Genomic DNA, 22,488 nt, shown 5'->3' on the forward strand with positions numbered 1-22,488 from the left:
TGGATCTAGGGTTAGGTTTTGGTCAGAGGGTTGTCCGCAGAGTCTTTGATGTGCAAAACTGATACTAGAGTGGTAAGTAGAGCGTCATAGTTGGACGCTTATGGCCGCTGACCAAGCTGCCGCACTTGACCAGTTGGGAGTAAGAATATGTTATGTCATATCAGGTTCAAATTACATGCATATGAGCAGACTTGGTGGTGGTGTGACAGCTAGCCAATACAGGCGAGACCCCACTGTTTGTAATACTGAAACAACTGAATATGTTTAATGACATGTTGGGACAATGTTCAGCCATGTAATTGACAACAAAACCAGGACAGGCTTTCTTTTCCCCCTCTGGCTATGTGTGGATTTGTTTTTTTCTTCTTCTTCTTCAAGCCAAAGCCCTTAGGCAGCCCATTTGCAGCGCACCATACAGGGAATGTGTTCCTGCTGCACCAAGCTGCCCTTTTTAAAATTCTTTCTCTATAACTTGATACCAGTGTGCCCACAGTCCACATCAGTGTCCTATTGAGCAGCAAACAGGAACTTGTTATCTGTGATGAACAATATCACCAATCACTTTTTCACTTGCAATGATAACAAACTGGTGAGTCCAGATGTTAGGCAAGTGCAGTATACTGATAACCATACCCACCATCTTGTTAGAATGCTAACATTAGCTATTTAGCAGTGTACAGTAGTAGAAGAAACAAACAACTATGTGGTAAATTAGAGTAACCAGACGTCCCTAGACAGTCCCCATTTTTGGTGACGTGTCCCCGCCTGCAGCTGTCCCTGATTTTAAAGTGTAACTTTACATTAGGAAAAAAACACAGCAAATTAAGTAATATCTTACTTGACAAGAAAGACCAAACAGCAGAGTCTACCGAAAAAATGTTGTGCTCAGTAGTTTCATATCAGCTTTTTCTACTACAAACTACTTGCTTACGCTAGTCTTTGAGAAAACTGCTATGGAAAACTCATCTAGAGTCTGGCAAGTGTCTAATGAATCCAAAACATCACCAGAAACATCTTTACAAGCCAGGACGACTGGATTGATGCAGTAGCTTCACTTGCCATGGTGATGTAAATTCAGATTTAAAGGTTTGTAGTTTAGGGGAAGAAATTTTAATCAGAAGAGAAAGATCTTCATTGACTGATTTTTTATTATGCCTAAACAAACTAAATAAACAAACTCTCTTTGTTTTCCAACTGATTAAACTGAATAAATAATAATTCAGCTTTAAATGAGATGACTCACTCAGCTGAACTTGACTGAGCTGTTTAATTAAACATAAAATAGTTAAACTCTACTTTGCATATGAATGTCCTGTCTGTCAGTCTGTCTGTCTGAGAATGGCATTCACTCATTGTGCTCAGATGCCTTTGTTTCTTGTTTAGTTCAGGTTTCTTAGCAACAGAGGCAACACAGAGCACCAAAGATTTTGAGCTGGAGCCTGTTTTCAGAGGTAAAGTCGATCTTCAAAGTTATGTTTTTATAAATCTGTAATGTTATTTTTCTGGTAGAACATGAAACATTAATTTCTTGGTCCACTTTGAAAGTTATCATAGTGGACTGCTGGAGTGAATCAAGTTTGACAAGTCTCTGTCCTGCTCCTTGTTAGATTTTAGCTTTCAAGTGCCTGTAAGCAGGTTTTGCAATCAAAATTGAGTATTGATATTTCAGTATTTCTATCACGTCAGTTCAGAAAGGGACTTCACAGTTTTTTCTTGTATTCCCTCAGATTTAAATAAAACCTCCAGCTGTCATTCAAAGAAATGTCAATAGCACGGACTCCAGACTCCCGGGCGACGACAGGAGTGAGGAGCCACAATCAGACTCTTCAGGTGCCGTTCACCGCTGAATTTACCAAGAAGCTGACGACAAGCAGTCCACGGTTCGGTGCCTTGAGTCACCACTCGTTCTTCTCCCGACACAACCCTCATCCAAACAGGGTGAGACATATTCAAGGTGAGCAGGTTGATTTGAAAATTAAATACATTTCTTGCCGTACGCTTCTGTAAATTGCAGTAAATTGATGTGTTTTTCCTCATTTTTTCAGTACAGACATCAGAAGGTGTTTTGAACATTTATTTAAAATTGCCCTGGGTAATTGACTGCAATACACAAAGACACAATGGATACATGAAGTAGACAGATATTTCTGGTTCCCATCCAGGTTCTCAAAATAGTTTTCAATTACTTATTTGCAAGATAGAGGATATTGGAGGTGTGTTAAACGTTGGCACACTGATGCTTTGAGCTAAATACTCACAATGACAATGCTAACATGCCCATATAATGTCATTTATCTGCTCCGGCTCCAATGAGCAGTGAAGAAAACAAGACACCTGGGCTAATTTCTGTCCCTTTTCCAATGCAATGCTATGACCCGTTTAGTTTTCCATCGTAAATTGGGGATTGAGTTTGAAAGAGTAACCAAAAGGTAAGCATTTTATCATTGTCACTGGCCTGCTTGCTGCTTTGCTTGCTTGTTTCTAGTTTTCCAGCGCATTCATGACATCAAACGTGACACGCCAGAAAAACAAACAGATAAACAAAATGTCAGATAAAGAAGTCAATGGCCTATTTTTTTTTTAAAAAACTACATATATGTACTCACTAATTGTGATGTAAAAATGGTATTCTTTCTTTTAGTATTAGCATGCTAACATTAGGTAGTTAGCACTTGTATCACGTTTAATCTCCTGGAGACCAGATGTTTGTACCAAATCTCACAGCAATCTGTCAAGTAGCTGTGAAGGTACAACAAAAACAACCAAAGATATCAACCTGCTGGGGACACTAGTGGAAAAGTCAGGGGATTACCAAAATTGCGAGGACACAACATCTGGTAATCACGTATGACTGTCCAACATTTGCGGCCAATGCATTACGTTTATGTTGGGATAATTCGCTGGTGGTGCTGTAGAGGAAAGAATCAGTGGATAACCAAACTTTGTAGGATTCATCGCCTGGGCAACATTAATATCTGTCCCAAATTTAATGCAAGTCAATGCAATCATTTCACAAAAAGATTTCAAAATTGGTAGCGCTAGAGAAAAATGTCAGGCATCACCAAAGTTGTTGGAATCCACCATCTGGGGACCGTGAATGTCAAATAGACCTCCTACATGCCCAGCACCAAAGACAAAATTAGAATCTAGTGAGAAAACACAGTGGAGCATTTGGCAGCCAATATGTTATCAGCTTAAACAATGTATTTGATATGTTAAAGGATACGTTCACCAAAAGTCTTAGTCCACAAAACAATGGGAACTTGTTTAAAATGTGAAAACACAACCAAAATAAATAAATAAATAAATAAATAAATAAAATGGCTCCATACACCTTATTTGGCGTAGCCTCGGAAGCCCTGAGATGTGAATTTGATTTGAAAAGACGGTATTTAACAAACCTCGACACACGGTCGAGCTTGTGCACCTACTACAGACAGAGTGCTTGCTAACACTTTTATCTTAACACCTATAGTGAAGATTTCAGCTTTATAAAGGGTGTAAATAGCGTCTGTTTAAAGCAATTTGGGATGTCAGAGCTTTCAGAGACTTGGATTACACCAGAGAGCTGCATGGAGCCATTTTAAGCGTGTTTTTTCTTTTTATGTTTTAAAACAGCATTTGGGTCAGGTGAGCCAAAAATGACGTTTTCCTTTTCAATTTTGGGTGAACGTATCCTTTCAAGCAATTATGTGTGTATGTCTTGCTCCGTCTCCCACAAGTGGTATTTTTCCTTTGCTACCGTCAAGTACTGTGATCAGAAAACTGTTATCAACAGACTCTCAAAACCACATTTCTTTAACACCTTGGGTCACACTGAAGAACCACAGTCCATTTAATCACAGGTGATTACTTATAGGAGCTAATTATGTCTTATGCATTAATTTAGCTTCAAATGATTTCACAACTTTGCTCTAAAACCAGCAGCTCCTTATTTCAATGTTGCTGTGGAAGCATCCGTTCCTGAAATGAGTTCTTATTCACAGGTTCCCTACTGTGTATATGAATCTTTTATGAGTGTAGCTCTACAGGCACTTGGAATAGCAATATGGTATATGTCAGAGGGGTCTGCATTATTGGCAGAGAGGAAGTTTTCTCGATTCGATTCCTCATCAGATTTTGCCACTGGAGGTTCTCAAAACGGTCTTTGATTTCAGCAGGAATCTTACTGATTGCCCCACACTTCTGAAGCATTTTAGCCCCTCTGTGTGTGTGTGTGTGTCTTTCCCCCAGGACTCAATGGTCGTCCTGTTTGCATGGTGAGAGATGACTGGTGTGTCACCTCATCATTATACCCTCACCCACTTCTAAAGAGCCACATCCTCAGGAGAGCGGCCGGTCCGTCCTTCGCCTCTCCGGTGTCGCAGAGTCTTTTTGGAGTCAGAACTAATAAAAGCAAATCAGGTTTGTTTACACTCACACACAACGGCTGTAATTTTCTCATTACGCCACTAAAGTGGGCTTCAAAGAATCCCACTGAGCTTATGTAAATTTTGCTCATTATTTCACAGCACTGTTTTCAGAAGCCTGGAGGGATGAACTGAAAGAACTGGCTGCAAAAGTCAGTTTGACTTCTCAGGCACAAATGGACAAAAAAGAGGTATGACATTGCTGTAATTACTGCCACCCACTATGCCCCACCTATACACAAACCCTTCAGGACAAACAAAGAATACTAACCAAGAATAACAAACTAATACTTGCACTTTACCACAATATAATTGCAAGTGCTGCGAAGTAGAGATTATGTAAATAATTAACTTTAGTTGTATTTCCATCACTCTGTTTAGGGGAAATGGTAAACATTACACCTTCGAAAAAAATCTGCATGTAAACAATGTCTTGTGACCGCGTCTGGTTCCTAAGTTTCTAAATGACCAACTAATTTAAAAAAAGAAGATGATAGTGGGACATATTTTAAAGTGTTTCTGTACTGAACAACATGATCTTGTTTTCTAGGAGCAACCAGAGGAAGAATTACCCCGCCGAAAGACTCAATATTCAGCTGAAACTGGGAGAATCATTCCTCCACCCACCAAGTCTTACCAACGCAGATCTCATTCCCAGGGCCTGGTCTACCCTCAGCTCTTCCATGATCAAGAGCTCATGGTGAAATACTCTTCCACTGACGTCTAGCTTTCCATCAGTTGTGTCACTGAGAAAAGTTTGGGCTTCAAATGAAGCACAGCCATGTAATATTTTTTTTTCCCGGAGATGAAGGATTTAGCTGCAGATTAAAAGCAGCTTTCTAAAATCAAAGAAATTCTCCGGAGCACACAGCTTTTGCCCAAGGACACGCTGCATTTGCGTTGTTGCTGGAAAAAAACCTCCCAGCGCAGCTCTGTCACCAGGGGGTTATGAGAAATTCAAATAAAACTTAGATACAAACATATGTGGCTTGCAAGCTAATGTTGTGCTGGTCTTACTGCTCTCTTGACAGGTGTTGGAGCTACTTTGTCAGATCCTGCAGACGGACTCCCTGTCCACAGTCCAGCAGTGGCTTCTGCTCACAGGCCAAAGAGGTGACATTTATTTCTCATAGACAATTTCACTATGCATGCTAATTTGTTATAGTGTATATTGTTATAATTACACATATACAAGAATAATTCGGAATGTTGACAGAAGACCAGCAGCTTTGATGGTACAGAGGCTCCCAATCACTTAAATAAATAAAATATATCACAATATGTTGTTTTGAGTGGCCCAACATGCACACAAAGCGTTATGAAGCATGTCAAACTGCCTCAACGCCCCACCTCCAACCTTCAGTTTTTTTTTTCAGTGACAGAAAAGCAGCTCAGGTCACTCCGTTCTCATTTGACACTGAAAAACTGAAGGTTGGAGTTGGGGTGTCAAGGCAGTTTGACATGCCTCACAAAACCTGAGAGAGAAAGCTGAGCCCAGCTTGACGCTGCCCACTGCTGCACCCTGTGAGGACACTGCCCTAAATTCTCTCTTCAGTAAGGACCCAAAACAGCTATTGTTCTGTCACACTGAGGGAGCGTAATAATGTTCTGTCAGGAGGAGCTGAGACTGTCCCAGCGGGTTTGACACGGAGGCTGCATCAATAATATCTGTGTCTTGGGGCATCCTTGTGGCAAATGAGGATAATATGAGACTCACATCTGTGGAGGTGGCATTTCAAACCTGATGCCTGCAGTGCACCATACAGAAGGAGCATTAAATGACATGCATCAATTATTGATCGATGGCTAGAGAAGCAAGCGTGTGACCTCAGGGTTGTCGGTTCAAATCCCCAAAGTGAAAGGCAGCTCTTGTGAAGAAAACTTAAAAACATCCTGATTCTCATGACGATTCTGCAGTTTTCCCCTTGTTTTTCACAAGACTGACATGCACCTGTCCTAGTGGCGGCTGCATGAGGGACAGGGGTTAAACAATAAATAAGAAGGGTACCGGCTGCATAGAGTAGGACACCATGAGGAGCAAATCAGGAACACAGGGAACACATGAGGACCGAGGAACAGGCACAGGAGCACAGGAGACGCATGGATGAAAACCGACGAACCATCAAAAGTGTGAGGGAACAACACAGGCTTACATAAAAACTAAACTTACGAGGGGATGAGGTGCAGATGGAGAGACACTGGGAACAGACCAGTGCTCACGAGGCTGGTGAGACAGGTGTGGGGGGGAAATCAGGCTGGAGAGGAACGCAGGAGGGAAAGAGGACCCTGGGAACACTGGGAACACAGGTGAGCTGGGAGTAGAGAGTGACAAGTCAAACATTAAACATTTAATTTCTGAACTTTCTGAAAGGTTAATCACAATCAGTTAATGAAGTGATGCCTTTGGAAACCTCTGACAAAGTAGTTAATTTAACTGACATTTAAATACATTTGAAAACATTTTACCATTGCTGCCGTCCTTCGTCTGCTCCTGCTGCCTCAGAAGATTTAATTACTTTATAAATTGCTTTTTAATCGCATTAGTTAATACCGTTATTGATATCATACAGTGCAAAAGCGTATAATGAGTTGCTGCATTGCCGATGAAAAGAATCATTGAACTGTTGTCTTCGTATTGATGTTGTGCTCCCTCAGAGAAAGACCTGGTGATGGGAATGATCAAACAAGCCCTTGATGGTGTCGACCCTTCAGGCCGTCATCAGCAGCTCCAGGCTCTTCACCCTGGTGCGTCTCCGCCAGTATATGGTCCATCATTCGACCAGTCATGGAGAAAACCACAGAGAACAAGGTCGGGAGCTTAAATTTTCATCTGGGTCTCCCTTTCAAAAATCTCTCAAGCTTATTTACTGCTCTTTCTTTACCTCCATAGCTCACACAGAGTGAACCGAGCTTTCAATGTGGACAAGCCAGGTAACTATACTCCTCTCGTTCTTAGTGTGTTTTAGTTTGGAGTTTGAACATTTGCTTCTTTTCCTCTCGCCTGCCGAAGGAACTTTCATCTTAAAACACCATCAGAGTAAATGTGTGTGCTTGGATTAAATGACAGTTCTTTCCCTTCTAAGATACAGTCTATAGGAACCGAGTCTCTTTTCATTTGGCAGCAGTCTGTTTGATGGCACAGCAGGTGTTCCTGGAATCCACTGAAATCCCTCTGACATCTCCTGTTTTGAAATGTTCTTTTTTCCTCCAGTGAATTTCTCTTGGTTATTCCTTCATGTCTGGGTGTCTTTGAAATGTTCTTATTCACAAAGGCCAGTAGGTGATTTGAGTGAGGATGCCATCCCCCTTGTTAACCTGCCATCCCCCCCTCTCCATCCCCCAGTGGCAGAAGAGTGTGCAGGGGTGGAGGGTACATTAAAGGACACCTATGCTTTTTCATCATTTTCCTTTCCTTCAGTGTTTTATATATGTTCTTGTGCATGTAAAAGATCTTAAGTTAACAAAGGCCAAAGCCCGCCCCGACAGAAGCTCCTCTCTCCCACAGAAAACACTGCTCCTGAAACGCCTCGTCAGTAGTTCCGCCTTTAATTCCGTGACTTTGTGACATCACACTACGTCACCATGTCACACATTCGCATTATTAATGCCTAGGAGCTAGTTTGGTACATAAGAATTAATTAAGCATGACTGCCCTGTTGTTAGCGGTGCTGGGTCAGGCGTGTGTGAGCTGACCAATCAGAGCAGACTGGGTATTTGCGGTCCCGGACAGCATGAGAAAACGGATGTGTTTTTTGAGCTCTAAAGCATGTAAACCTGTTCTAGCAGTAACCTCAAATACCTGAAAATGAGCATCATATGTCTCCTTTAAGTTGAATATGAAATCTAAAACTGAGATTTTGTAGAAATTAGAATGTATGGCCCCCACAACTGCCCTGAAATATCAGTAGCCTAAAGGCAACTTTAGTGTGAATGTGAAAAATTCACATCAAAACTATTCGCTCCGGCACCAAATGTGAAATAGTATGCTGCAGTCTGTCAGTGCAGAGAGCAATGAAGGTTACTCATACAAAGACACCTTTGTTATAATGTCCGTATAATTTCGTGGCCTTTGTCATATATGACAACAAAAATAAATACTCAACAGGTTTGTCATTTCACGAGTGGTTGATACCTTCCTTTGTGGTGTGAAAGCTCACAAAAATCGACCTCGTCGCTATTGTGCCACATAATATTTATTTTCTGTTTGAAAGTATTTGTGAATGAAAACAACAGTTTGAAAAAATATAGGTTTATAAAGGCAATTGTCGTAGGGAGAGGAGGAAGATAACTAGATAAAATGAAATATACAATGAGAGATATCAAAGTTTTTGTCAAGGCATCCTGCAACAATGTCCTTTGGTAGATGCAGCGAATCACTGGCCGACAAAGGCGGCAGACTAATATGTGATAACAGCAGATAGAAAAAGGATTACAAAGAAAATACATAAAGGAAACTCTTTATGTATTACCTCTTTGGAAGAAATACTCATATAGTAGGAAAGTAGGAAATTTATCGATCTTCAAATTATCTGTAACAAGCAGGTGGCTGAAAAGAGCTGTTTTCACAACAGGTGACAGACAGAGCTAGCCAGTGCATTCAGAATGAACACTTCTGAAAACGTATGTAACAACTTTTATTGTCAGCTTATTCTATAGAACCGAACAGATGGACCTGTGGCAAATGTACAGTACAGTGATTACTGGCTTTGTACTGTTTGAGTCTGACTCTATATTCTTTTGCAGAGAGGATCGGAGATGCAGAGGTCCTTGAAGTCCACGTGGAAGCTCAGGATCATATGCAAGATCCTCCCCCTCGGCACACAGAGAGCGTGTAGAGTTCCCAAATTTTCATCATCATATTTGCTTAATAGATGTTTCTTAGTAACAAAATCCAAATGAATGAGAGCACTTCTCCAGATTTCATTTGCACTAGGGTTAGGGGTTACATAATTGTAGGCCTATATCACTTTTCTGGAGGATCATGTTTTCAGATTGAGTAAACCAGAGTGGTAAGTTTAACAAGTGTATCCTGTTGTTTGAAGGGACATTAAACTTCGATTATAACTATAAATGTTCATGTGGTTTACTGCATACAGTCGGCCTAATTAGGGTACTGATGTGTGCCAAATATAATTTTAAAACTAAAAAATGCTAATATTAATGTTTTTTCCATCATACTATGTGGTTCTGGGGGTGGCAGTGTTGATCTGTCCACCATTTCGGTCCAGATTGAAATATCTGTACAAACATTTATGGGATTAAGTTTTCTGACATTTTCTCAGTGCCAACATGAAGCTGACATTTGTGGTTTGCTGTGAAGGGTCTTGACAGCTATCGGACAGATTGCCATGAATTTTCCTTTTTCCCCGAACTTTTAATTCATCCAATACATACTTTGGTCAAACTGCAGAATGACTAACATCCTCTTCAGTCCTGGCTTTAGTGCTAACAAGCAAATGTCATCATGCTAACAAGCTAAACTAAGATCGCAATAAACATTATACCGGCTTAACATCAGCATTTTCATTGTTTCCATTAACTCTTCTCCAGTACAGCATGGTTTTTCATTGTTACTATGTTAGCAGGTAGCTAACAGCCTCAGTCTTGTTTTAAAACAATACATGGTGACTTTGTTTCCTCATATAAAGGCTTTTTATTTCTCAAATGATGCTAACAAGAAAGTAGGTGACTCTTGGGTGTAGTCTGACTCATCAGACTACACCCAAGAGTCACCTACTTTCTTGTTAGCATCAGCACCAGATGTGGACTGTTGATATAAGCCTGCCATTGGACACCTGGGATTTAGCGCATGGCACAATGAGAACTGGATGCAGTGTCAGAGGTGGCGCCCCATTCATATGAAAGCTGTGGTGCATGAAGTCAAAACAGTTCGACGTCCCGGGTATTAAATCAGAGTGTGCGCACTAGTGACCGCCATCTGGGCCAGCTTACTTCTGGTTTAGCCCCTGGCTAGCGTTAAAAGAGATAAAATGATGTGACTGTGCTGCTCTTCAATACTTTTCAAATGTTATCGGATCGAATGAATCAAATTATGACAGTGAAACAAGTCATTTTGCAGGTCTACACTATAAAAAAAAGGTATTCACCATTTTACAGCAGCTTCTTTTACAATGTAAGCTTATGGAAAAAATTGAGCCAGTGTAATGTTGTAATTACCTGGTTTGGCTTCTTTGTCATATTGGCTTCAAAGCCCTGCGCTTGCACCGACCTGGTCGCTAATTGTACAAATGTACACAAGCTAGCAGCTGTTACCTTTTCTATTGGAGGATTTAGTGGTGTCACTGCCAGGGCTTACCCAACGTGCAAAACAAGTCACCCACAACACTATTTACGAGGGTTGCTGCATCCTGGGTTTAGCGCCTCCCAAGATGATTTTGATTGGTTAAAAGAAATACAGACAAACCATTCTGAATGAATTAAGTCTCATCTCTGATGCCAACTGGTGTTCTGGTGGTATAGCAAACTTGCTAACTGCATAACTCACCAGCAGACCAGACAAGCCTCTTTCCCTTGAGAAGAGTTTATGACAAAAGTGATGAAAGGTATACTTACATGGATATAAGAACAGTGTCAACCAGAGGAATTCATAGAAAATGCAAGACCCATGTTAGCATCATCTTAGTTCTATTTCTTTCTCTCGTCACTATCCCCCTCTTTCTCTGTAAAGGTTAGAAACCTACATAACCTAACCTAGCCTAACCTAGGTACATACACACATTGCACATCAGGTTGGATTTGGCAAAATGTTATCATGATCAAGCTGACCTAATCGCACAGTAGCAGACTGAATGAAATGTCACAATATCACAGATCATTTGCAAAAATGGCTCAGACTGTCATGCAGTGTAAATGCCAACAAAAAACACTATCAGTCCAAACTGTCATAATATGAAACAATTTTAAATCCAGTGATTGTAGAAAATAATGAGTGTTGTGATGGGACTGACTTGAGAAAATGGATTTTGAAGATGGTGACATTCAACTTGGGCTGCTGACATTTTTCAAAAGTCAGGTGTGAAGGCAGATGAGTGCATGGCAGAGCAAACAGGTGAAGAGAAGTGAAGTCTGTGACACCAAGATGGGCAAGAAGGCTGGAGAGTTAAATCTTAATTTAATACTGATTCCTTAATATGATCAACATGTAACAAGCAAAGTTCATCCCCCAGGCATTCAACCAGCCTTTTTTCATCCACTTACCTCGATCCCCTTCCTGTCATTTTCAAACATTCGATCAATTCAAATAAAACTACCTTTAAGCTTTCTACCTTTATACGATGCCGTGGTCTTTGTTAATTATGTTACTGGCAGCATTAAAAACTCTCCTCTTCTCTGGGTGCCCTTTTTCCAATAATGTTTGAAAATAGGCCCTCAAGCTTCGTGTTATCTCTGGCTCAGAATTGCCCATTTATACTCAAGAGAATTACGTGGTCTTTATAATGACAGAATAATGTAACGTCTCTATAATGTCACTGGTGCAGTTCTAACCAAGATCACGTCATTCCTCTCCTCTGCAGAATTAGAAAAGGTCATTCATGCTTATCTCTTCCAGACTCTACTGTTTCAATGCAATTTATTCTGGAATTAGCAAATGTAATACCTAATATGATTTTAACACGTACATTGAGAAGTGATCACATTGTCACCCTGCCCTTTGCTGGTTACCTCAGAGATTTGGAATTGATTGAAAGATTTTGATGCTTGGATTCTTGAATGGAGCCATTCTTGAATGTCTGGGCCTTTGCCTACATCTTTGATTTACCAACCCCCTATGAGCCCGATGGCTGCTGGAGATCCTCAGACAGGGCACTAATGGTTCCAAAATCTTGACTCATGACCGTGGTTACCGAGGTTTACTCATGACACCGGATCTCAGTGTTATGAAAAGGCAGAGTAAATCATGTGGTTGTTCAAATAAAGTAGGTAGGCTTCGCTCCTCCCACATTCCTGGTGAATTTGACGCAAAACCGTAGCGTGTTCTCCATCGAGTGTCCGTTCACTCTTGTTTTACCTTGGTTTCTATCATTCTCCCTCTTCGCCTTCTTTGCCTCCTTCATTGGAGGGTCCTATTTCTTTTGCAGCGTAGTTTCCACAGTTATTACAGTTGTTCCACCGTTACCTGTGGACAGCGACAGGGAAAACAATGTCTCTTTCTGTTTTGGTTGCGCAATGAAAGATGTACTTCCTTTGTGCTATAATTCAGCCTGGTGGTTTATAGGGAACAAATCTATATGCGCATGGTGTCATCTTCCTACAGCCATTCTGTCGACAGCCTACTGACAGTTAATCTGACGGTATTTGTTATTTATATTTTTTTTTCCCTGTTCATATCTGAAGTTCTGGGCCTTGTTTGCTTTTACTTTATGTTTTAATTACAAGGCACTGACTTTGTTTTTGAAAGGTGCTGTATAAAATAAAGTTATTCTAATTATTGTTGACGAAGTTGTCAGTCATCCAGGTCATGGTAATTCTAAGTGCTGTATCGTAGGCAACTGGACTTGTTTTCCAATTATTATTCTAATTATTATGCTCTTTAGTGGGGCAGACAATTAAGTGCGATTTAAACCCTGAATTGGCTGCTTCCAAATAATAGCGGGAGTTTGAGGGGGGTCACAACGTCTGATTAGTTGTCAGCATGATCAAAAATCTGGCGTTGGACAGATGGATTAGATCGCTGGCTGTCTTATGGTTTTAGCATTTCCCACCTGGCTATCAAAATATTTGTGGTAAACTGTAGTGAGCTTGTTTAAATATTATTGAAGTATTATTTTACATATTAAGGCTTAGAGGTCTTGAATTAAACTGCTGTGGAATGAAGCTGAACAATCAGAACAAACGCTTTTTTATTTCTTTTTCAACATTTTTTAGGACACAGATGTCTTCATTTGATTTGTCAATGGACAAAACTGACCAGTGGTTCCTCAAGTTCAGTGTGAGTGCCCACGTCCTGGTCTGTCAATTGATCCATACAGTGTGAGCATAAATGTTGCAGGGGTCAGCCAGTGCAGAAAGGCTGAGACAGCAGCTTACACAGCATATAAGTTGTGTGCATTGTGTCAGTTCATGGCAGCCATTTGCTGCTATGGAGAGAGAAAAAAAAATCAGAGAACATGAAGAGACAGAAGCTACTTCGCAGCCTTTTCTATGACCACATGCACATTCACAGGGAGGAGATGAAAGTTTTCAAGGACACAGCCCTGAGCTGAAAGTTGTACAGACTGAAAGTACAACCCACTGAAATTCAGCTGGAGACTTCCTGTCACAAGGCTGCATCAAAAGAAAGTTGTCACGTTGTCACTGGCCTCCATGTTAGTACCTGGCAAGGTGACCCGCTTTCTTACCTGCTTTCATCATCATCCCCAGAAAAAAACAACATATCTAATTCAGGATATTATTCATTCTGACTTTTAAAAAAAAAGTTTCAAAGTTGTCTGGATGGAGTGTGATGACGTGACACCAGTTTAAAACAGAAAGGCAATGTTGTCTACTGGCATTAGGAAAATGAGTCAATTGCCTATTTCTAGGTGGTTTACCCACATTTAAAAAAACCTGCATATACAGGCTATTTTTTTTTTTTGGGTGAAAAATGTAAGTATTTAAAACTGCAATAGCTGATATTTTGGTTGTCAAGACACAAATAATTTACATATCACCATATAAGTTGATTTTAGTTGGTATTTACAGCTCCAGCTGTAACAGAGCAACATACTTCTTTCATTTGGAGTTGTGCTTCTGGCCACCTGGTTGAATGTCAGTCCACTATTGACTTTTGGCTCTGTTTTTGCTAAATCCTGAAGGGAATATTTGGTGGTCTAGCTGCTGTGCCACTGTGTTCGCTATCTGATCGCTAACCATCTGCTATTTGGTAATGGGCAAGTGTAACGTGGGTTTTTAGGAGCTTTTTTGCTGAAAACAGCTGCCTGGTGTGGCTGAAAATGATGCTATGAAAGTGGCAAGTTGACCAAAACAGTGAAATTGTAGGCTAATGGGCTAAACAATGAGCTGCAACTAGTTATAGAGCCACGTAAAGGCAAGGAGAACTGACGATTTCTCTGTAGGGTCATAACAACAAGCTGAAACCTCTCACCTTGTCTTCAAATTATTATTTGATACTTGGAGTTCTTCTGTCACTAAGTGCCCAAAAAAGCCAATTAATATTCTGCTTTTACAGTAGTGTTTTTTTTCAAATTAATTGGTTTTGGAGATTAAGCACCACCCCACACAAATTTAATGCTCACAGTCAAATGCCAAAGCACTCTCTTCTGCCCCTGGGCTGAAGAGAATTTGCGTATTTTATAAATACTTCAGACATAATCATCCTTTTACAGACCTGGAGCAAATAACATCAGCCCACACACAACCACTCTGAATAGTAACAGAATAATTGTGCCTTCACAATGAAATAAACAAACATGGGAGAATCGCTGTAAAGCTCTGCAAGCCAAGGGCAGCCAGGTGATAAATCACCTTTCATTGTTTCCTTGTTATGCAACCATTTATTATAGCTGCTACAATGTTTCCTCATCATATTTACAATATAATATCAGGAATAACTGCATTACGAGAACATGCTGTTTCTTTATTCCCATTTCTTCTATGTGGATGGTCTCTGAGCACAGCCATGAAATGCATTATTAAGACCCCTTTTACAAAAAAAGTCTACTGGGGGCTTTAAAGAGTCAGCCGACGCTGAGCTGCAGCTATGACATATCTTTGCATGCTAATCCTGAAGTTAGCATCACCGTGGTTCCCCTCGACAAAAAGCCGATGAGAGTTTGTTGGTACTTACACATTTCATGCATCATGATAAACTTCACTAATGAACACCACCTTCATGGTTTTTGAAGCGTAAATGAATCGCCAGGATTAAAAAGCTAACGTCAGGCTATAAAGGGAACTACATGGCGGTCGTATGATTTCAACATCGCTACCACTAAGCGTCTTACTACATTATCCTTTACATACTTATATAAACACTATAAGTTGATCAATATACAAGTTGGAAAGTTAGAGTCAGAAAAGTTTGCTGCTAAAGTTTGCCACGCTGTTATCGTCGCGACTTGACACATGTGGGGTGTCTTATGCTAGTGTAGAACAAAACATGAAAATCTTCTTAAGCTTGTGTTAACCACAGTTATTATTTCAGGCATCTAACTGACAACCCATTAAAAAAAAACACTGGAACGATAGACCCAGAAATACAAAAATGCTCATTTCTGGGTTTCCTGCAGCGTTCTGTTGTCATAATTCAGAAATTCTTTGATCACTGAAAAGACAAAAATAATTGCACAATGCAGGCTTGTTTGAAGGGGAGAAAGGGGTCGTTATGTTACCGTTGCATACATGTTAGGCACCCGAGCCCCAGAGAGCTCAACTCAGCAGGGTTAAACTGGTAATGGAAAAGCCAATCAGTGTGGCAACATGAGCTTGTGAAAATAGCCACAGATCATCACAACCCACTATTTTTCCATTGGACAGGCATAGAGCTAACAGCAAAACTTCAGGAACCATAAAGGAAAAAAGTTTTTGGTGCTGACAGCATATTGAGCAAAACTGGTAAAATACAGTCAAAGAAGTGCCAGTGAGCCATTTCATCCTCAATACAGGTTATTTCCCGAGAGCTGGAATGAAGGCATCATTATCTCCAGACACAGTCAAGAAGGGCTAATTCCCCAAAAATGACAGGAATATTTTTAAAATGGCCAAGCTCTACTGCTGCTTAATCAACTCATATCGGTTTTATTTATATTGGCTTAAATTACACTTTTGTCAAAGAGGACTTTATAGTCTCTGCACCCTCTACCGTACTCTCGGTTTAGAAAAGAAAAAAATATACATTTCCTAGAACTACCTGATATAGCAGGCTAGCAGCAGGCTAGCAGACTAAGGTCTGGACCCAGGCAATTCCTTGAAGATTTAAAACACCAAATGTAAATTAGGTTTATGCCTTAGCAATGACCATAAACGAACACAAAGTGATGCTGTTGGTAAAACCTATACTGACTGTGAAGTTTAAACATGACAGAAGTAACTTTAAAAGGATGTGCAGCGAAGCAAGGCTGTTATCTCAGCCCCCTGTAGTTCAGTAAAGAAACCTGCTCAGAAATTGGGAAAACATAACTAACCCTAAAGACAGCCGACATGTGAAGCCCGAACTTCTTACAAAAGCCTAAGCTGTTATCGTAAACCCAAAGCAAACAGATGTGCAGTATTTGCTACTATTATATAGTAGTCTAGACTGAGAAAAAACATGACAAGATCAAGTCTGTCAACACAGACAGACCTGCTGCCCAGAGAGGAAAGACTGTGTTCACTCTGGAGACATCGAAGCATTTCTTTCCACACCCAGACTGTGACTGGTGCCCAACTATAGCTGGTCAAACCCTCTCTGTGCCTTTAGTGTTTATAATTGCTGTTATTGAGGTTATTCTGCACTTATTTTTGTAAATGTATCAGAAGCTTTTTAAGCATTGGTTTTTCTTTGGATATTCGCAAGTAACACAAGAATTAATAGTACTTAAGTAATGGACATATACAGTATATGTAAATAAAAGTGTACAAGTAGAGGAACACAGAAAAAGGTCAAATGAGTGTCTTCTAGACCGCTTAAAAAAAAGAAGGGATGGCAAACTGCAGTCTGACTCTTAGCATTCATTCTCGTTTCTATTACATATCAGCCAGAATGCAGATTGATTGATCAGTGAACACTGTCGTCTGAAGTGACAATGATAAAACGGTGCAAAAAGCTTCAAAGCGTCACAAAATGAGTCCCAAATTGACCAGACCAATCACAAGGGGACACAAATCAACCACAAACAGATGCTAAATGAGCATAGATAAATGCAAAACCCCTAAGAGACTTCGAATGACCACAAAAAGATGCATACTGCCTACAAAGAATCAAATTGACCACGGAGAGTCGCAAAATGACTATAGAGGGACCAAAGCAACCACAAAGCAAATGAAAAATAGGAAATAGGGACACAAAACGACATTGAAAAGATGCTAAAGGACCCCAGCGAACCCAACCACAAAGAGGCAGCTAATGGCTGGAAACAGAATATGATTGCAAACAGAATAAAAAGGTATAAAGAGTAGAAAAAAACACCCACAAATAGACAGAAAATTACCACAAATAGACAGAAAATGTCTACAAAGAGACAAAATAACTACACTGAGACATTGACCTGTTTTCTTTCCCTGTTGTGTTTTTCCCTACCTCCCCCCCTCACCTGATCCTTCCTAGTGTGTGCTTGAGGGCTTGGTGTAATAATGATCCTCCCCTTTCTTCAGTGCCAGATTGTTCCGTGTCGTCCGGTGACTAGGCTACTGATTATTCCATGTTTTTTGAGTGTTTTTGCCTGGCTTACGTGCAGATACCTCATCCGCGTCTCTGCTCAGTAATCAGCTCAACTGCCTTCACCTACTCACCTGTGATTCCTGCTTCTCTCTGGAAACAAAGTGAAATCACTCCACTTTGGCTCAACCTGTTCATCTGCCTGCCCTCGTCAGGTTCCCTTTTGTGAAAATAAACCTTTTACCTAACACCTGTCTTCGTGTCAGGCAGAAAATGACTGCAGACAGAAAACTACACAAAAGAGACACAAAACAAATATAAAGTGGGAGTAAATTACCACAAACAGACAGAAAATGACCACCAAAAGATACAGAAAAACCACCTAGAGGAATTAAATGACCAGACAACAACTACAAGGGGAACCGAAAATGACTATAAATTAAATAGCCACAGCTTGCTTTATCTGCTGTTATTCAACACCGTGTTTAAATCCACATCAGGGTTGCTCCTCAATGGTCTTTTAAAACTGCCCACTTGACCTCTCAGGTCAGCACTGATCCATTGTAGCTCCCAGAATTAATTCAAAGCATGAAGAAGATTGGTTTGGATACTACGCTGCGGAAGATCTGTGATGTTTCTTTGCTCCTGTTCCTTTAAAATCAGTGTTATTTGCTTTTAATCACACGTTATGCTGTTTTTTTTGTCTTTGCCTTAACCTTTGTGTTGTTTATATTCAAGTCTGAAACTTAATTAATTTCCTGTATTTTATTCTGTCTTTTCCTTATGAGTGTGTTACAGTATGTAAATCACTTTGAACGACAAGTACAATACAAGACAAGCTTCCTCGAATAGTCACAGTTGGTGCATTCAAGTCATGTAACACTTGACCAGCACTTCATTTGCTTAATCGATTTTAATTTTCAACACAGTTTAATTCAACTTGATGGCCAGCACTTGATCACACTCATTTAGGGAATCATTAGCATGTTCATGCCAATGATGCAGCTTTAGAGGCCTCAGAGACGACTCCTTGCAATCCACAAGCGAGTCCTTGCTTTTGCCTCTTCCCTTGTGGCATGAATGCAGTTTGAGTTCAGCTGGCCCGGTCAGCAGGTGAAGTTCAGCATTCACGTCATGAATCCTTCTCACAAGGACACCTGTTTGCTCTGGGCGATAAGAGGCAGCTGTCTCCTGCTGCTCTATCAGCAACGCTTCTGCAAGGCAGCATTGAGAAGAGAAGGCAGCACTGGGCCCTCTACCAAGTATTTATTACAGATATGAGAGTACCCCCCCTTCACACACACAGTTCGCAGTAATGCCTCATATCACTGGAGGAGAACGACGTGGAGCTCCTCCAGAGCGAGAGGGTGGAGCTGAAAGCAGATCTGTTTTTTCCTTTCCTGCTATATCTATTTTGAAAAAGAAGTGTTGATGATGAATCGAGGAGTCTCTAAGCCTGGGGAATGAAGCTGCTCCGTAGTCGGGTGTTGAACACTAACATAGAGGAGGTTTGATTGACAATCCGAACTCTCTTGGGTCTGCTTGTGAGAAAGTCCAACATACAGTTGCAGATTGTTGTAGTCAAGCCTCAAGAGAGTGTTTTCCAATCAGCTTCATGGGTGAGGTTGTGTTGAATGCTGAGCTGAAGTCAACAAACAGCATTCTGATGTAGCTGTTCTTATTCTCCAGGTGCGTGAAGACTGAGTGAAGGGCAGTAGATATGGCATCCTCTGTGGATCTGTTAGTTAGTGGCTGGAATCGTATGTGACAAAGAAGTGGTAACTAAACTACCATTAAAGGAGTTGAATGAATGAACAAGTGAATTTGAATGAATCAAGTCATAAACTATTATTGTGTACTGAAGTTACCACTGCTCATCAGACCCAAGGGAATGTGTTCAGAAGTGGATCACATATGCTGAAGAGTCTCTTTTTATCGCTGATTTTGTAGGACCGACTTTGAATGAACTTGTGGTATATATATATATGTATATATATATATGTGTATGTGTATGTATATGTATATATGTATATATATGTATGTTTTATGACACCACTTACCACTTGGGTCCTCACCTTTTTACCACAAATTGTAACACATTGTTTTCTAATGATAAGCATTTGTTTCCTTTATTCGTACACAAATTGTTTAAAATCTGCATGTAGCTTAAAACAGAGGTGCATATGGAAGGCTAATGATTAGGTAGAATCCAAGTGTTTAAATGTGGAATTAAAGCAATCAACCTCACTACATTTCCTTTTGAAGATTGAACATTTGGATTGATGCTTACTGTTGTTGTCTTCAAATCCCAGTTGATTCTGGAGTATGCTGTCTGGATGTTTCCTGGCTGTGGTCAATCACTGTCCAGAGGAACGTCAGACTGGACCCCTGCAGAGAAAAACCTCTCCAGTGATATCCCCAGTGTGCTCATCCATGTCTGTTTTGACAGTTTCCTGGCTCCCCTCCCGTGGCAGTAATAGTATGCCTGGCATGCAGCAGTCATTTTATGGTGTCACTTTTTTCTTTTCTTTTCTTGAAATTTCACGTAGAGTTCTTTCTTCTGCACTTATAGCTTTAATTGCAGTGGTAGTGTCTTGCCATTCTTTGCTTTTCTGGATCAGTGATCCTACAGCTCGACCATGAAAGAGATTTTCATTCTGTAAAGTTTCTCTTTATGCTGAAAGGTTATTTTGTCTTTGCTGCCCTTAGGTGGCATTTCCTTCCCTTATTTCTTTTCTTCTTTTGTTGAGTTAAATATTGTTGTTTTCTGGCTTGCATGTGGCACTGAAGTCTGCTGCTTTTATGTTATAACTGGTGCGTTTCCTTAGCAATTTACCATGCACAGGCACCTGTTCAAGATCAAATGAAATTAATCAACTTAAGACTGGTGGCTAAGAACAGACTTGGCTGTCGGCGCACATTTCACAAATCCCACAGTGGATTTTCTAACTGTTTTGAGCACTGCAAGATCAAAACATTATTCCACAATGATTGTGGATTTACAGTATAAATCAGAATCAGGCAAAGCATTATAAATCTGCATACAAATAATGCAACTTTTGACTTTCAAATTGCAAGCAGAAGGTCTACACCGAACTCCCATTTTTTATGCAGGTGGTACTCTAATCCTTCCCAGTAAGTTCTGTGGAAAACAGACGTGTCCAAATAGGATGCATTGAACAAAAAGGTGACTTGGTACAAAGAGCGAGAAAGTCCAAGTAGGGTTTAGTTTGGGGTTGATGGATGGGGTAAACAATTACATGTCTTTGTCTTAAGATGTCTGAGGCACTCGAGAGGTTGATGAGTTGGAAAGCCTTTAATATCTCATGGCTGTTGAATAATACCAACAGTAAAAACATGGCATGGGCATGTTTTAACTCATCACTCTGCTGAGTGCATCAGACTTATCCAACACTTCTGAACTAGTAGGATCCCAAAGTCAGTGTTTGCTTGTTGAAATGTTAAAACGCTGATAATACAGCTGTTTGTTTTTTTCGAAAACCTAGATAAGTAGATTTGTTGCATAAACCTACACAAACTGCAACATGTGGTAACTGGCCAATGATTTCTCGGAGCCATTCATGCATATCACTGCTGACCAAACATTCCTGGTTGGCCCCGCGGGAGCAGGGAGAAGGATTTTGCACCTTACAGAAGGAAAGGGAAGCAATCCATGCAGCATTGCATAATTAACCTCCACCTGCTTTCCCCTTACCACCTTCTTATTCCCTCTCTGTATGATATATGTAGGCATAATGACCTAAGTCTGTAACACATCCGACAGTTGATTAGCATTCGTCCTACTTGATGTGCAGAGATTTCTTTTGCTCATGCAGAGAAACCCCATGATTATCATTCAGATGACGTCATGTCATAATGAGGATAATTACTGTAGATGATTTATAGAACCATATTGATGTTTTTTTCCCTGTTCATTTATCCACATCCAGTGTTTGATTACACCCATGTAAAGCAGTGAAGTGCATTTGCATCTTTTCACATTATCCACAGCTGGCTCATCAGTGTGACTGACAGTCGACCTTACAGAGCGGCTCGAGTCTTCGCCGTCTTTCAGGGTGACATGTCAGGGCTCTGTAGTAGTGGTCCCTGGCAACTGGAGCGAAGAGCTTGTAGTAAAGACTGACACGTCAAATTACATCCGCCAACAAGTTGTAACCTCTTTATTTTGCCCATTTTAAGTTTATTGACTATTTATTTTTGTATTCTTTTATGAATCGGTGCACATGATTTAGTATTTCAGGCTCTCGGACTGTCTTCCTGTGAAAAATTTGATTTTTTAAAAATTTGATTTTAAAAATGGTATTTTTCTTTTTTTTATTTGAAGGCACAAATGATTAATTGAGGTTTAATTAAGTAAATGTGCACCTTTTTTTATTTGAAAGCACAAATTATTAATTTGTGTCCAAGGTTGACATGTTTTAGTTAGCAGCATACCACTAAACCTGGAGCTTACATTACCCACAATGCAACTTGAGTGACATCACTGGAGGCAATTAATCAGATTACATGCAGTTTCCCAAATTTCTCAACAATTGGGATTAATTATCAAACATCTTGCAGTAAGATTTTCCCCTCTGTGTTGCATCCGATGCTGTGTCTTAGTCACATGTGGCCTTCAGGACTGAATTTAGAAGAGGCCCTATCTTCTTCTCTGCCCTTATCTCGGCGGGTTGTCCTTCACAGGCCGTATAAAGACCAGAGACGCGCTCTGGTACTTTGCTGTCACTGCTAGAGACAGACACC

General features: G+C 40.4%; 1 protein-coding gene across 1 annotated transcript; it reads left to right on the forward strand.

The window, feature by feature from the left end:
* Positions 1 to 1,761: 1,761 nt before the first annotated feature.
* On the forward strand, positions 1,762 to 9,244 carry tbata (thymus, brain and testes associated). Its single transcript, XM_073489161.1, has 8 exons — positions 1,762 to 1,954; positions 4,234 to 4,404; positions 4,512 to 4,600; positions 4,963 to 5,109; positions 5,441 to 5,522; positions 7,065 to 7,218; positions 7,300 to 7,340; positions 9,153 to 9,244. Exons 1-8 carry the CDS (start codon positions 1,762 to 1,764, stop codon positions 9,242 to 9,244), a joined length of 969 nt encoding a protein of 322 aa, XP_073345262.1.
* Positions 9,245 to 22,488: the final 13,244 nt, after the last annotated feature.

The sequence above is a fragment of the Pagrus major genome, chromosome 20 (assembly GCF_040436345.1).
Source record: "Pagrus major chromosome 20, Pma_NU_1.0".
Lineage (NCBI taxonomy): Eukaryota > Metazoa > Chordata > Actinopteri > Spariformes > Sparidae > Pagrus > Pagrus major.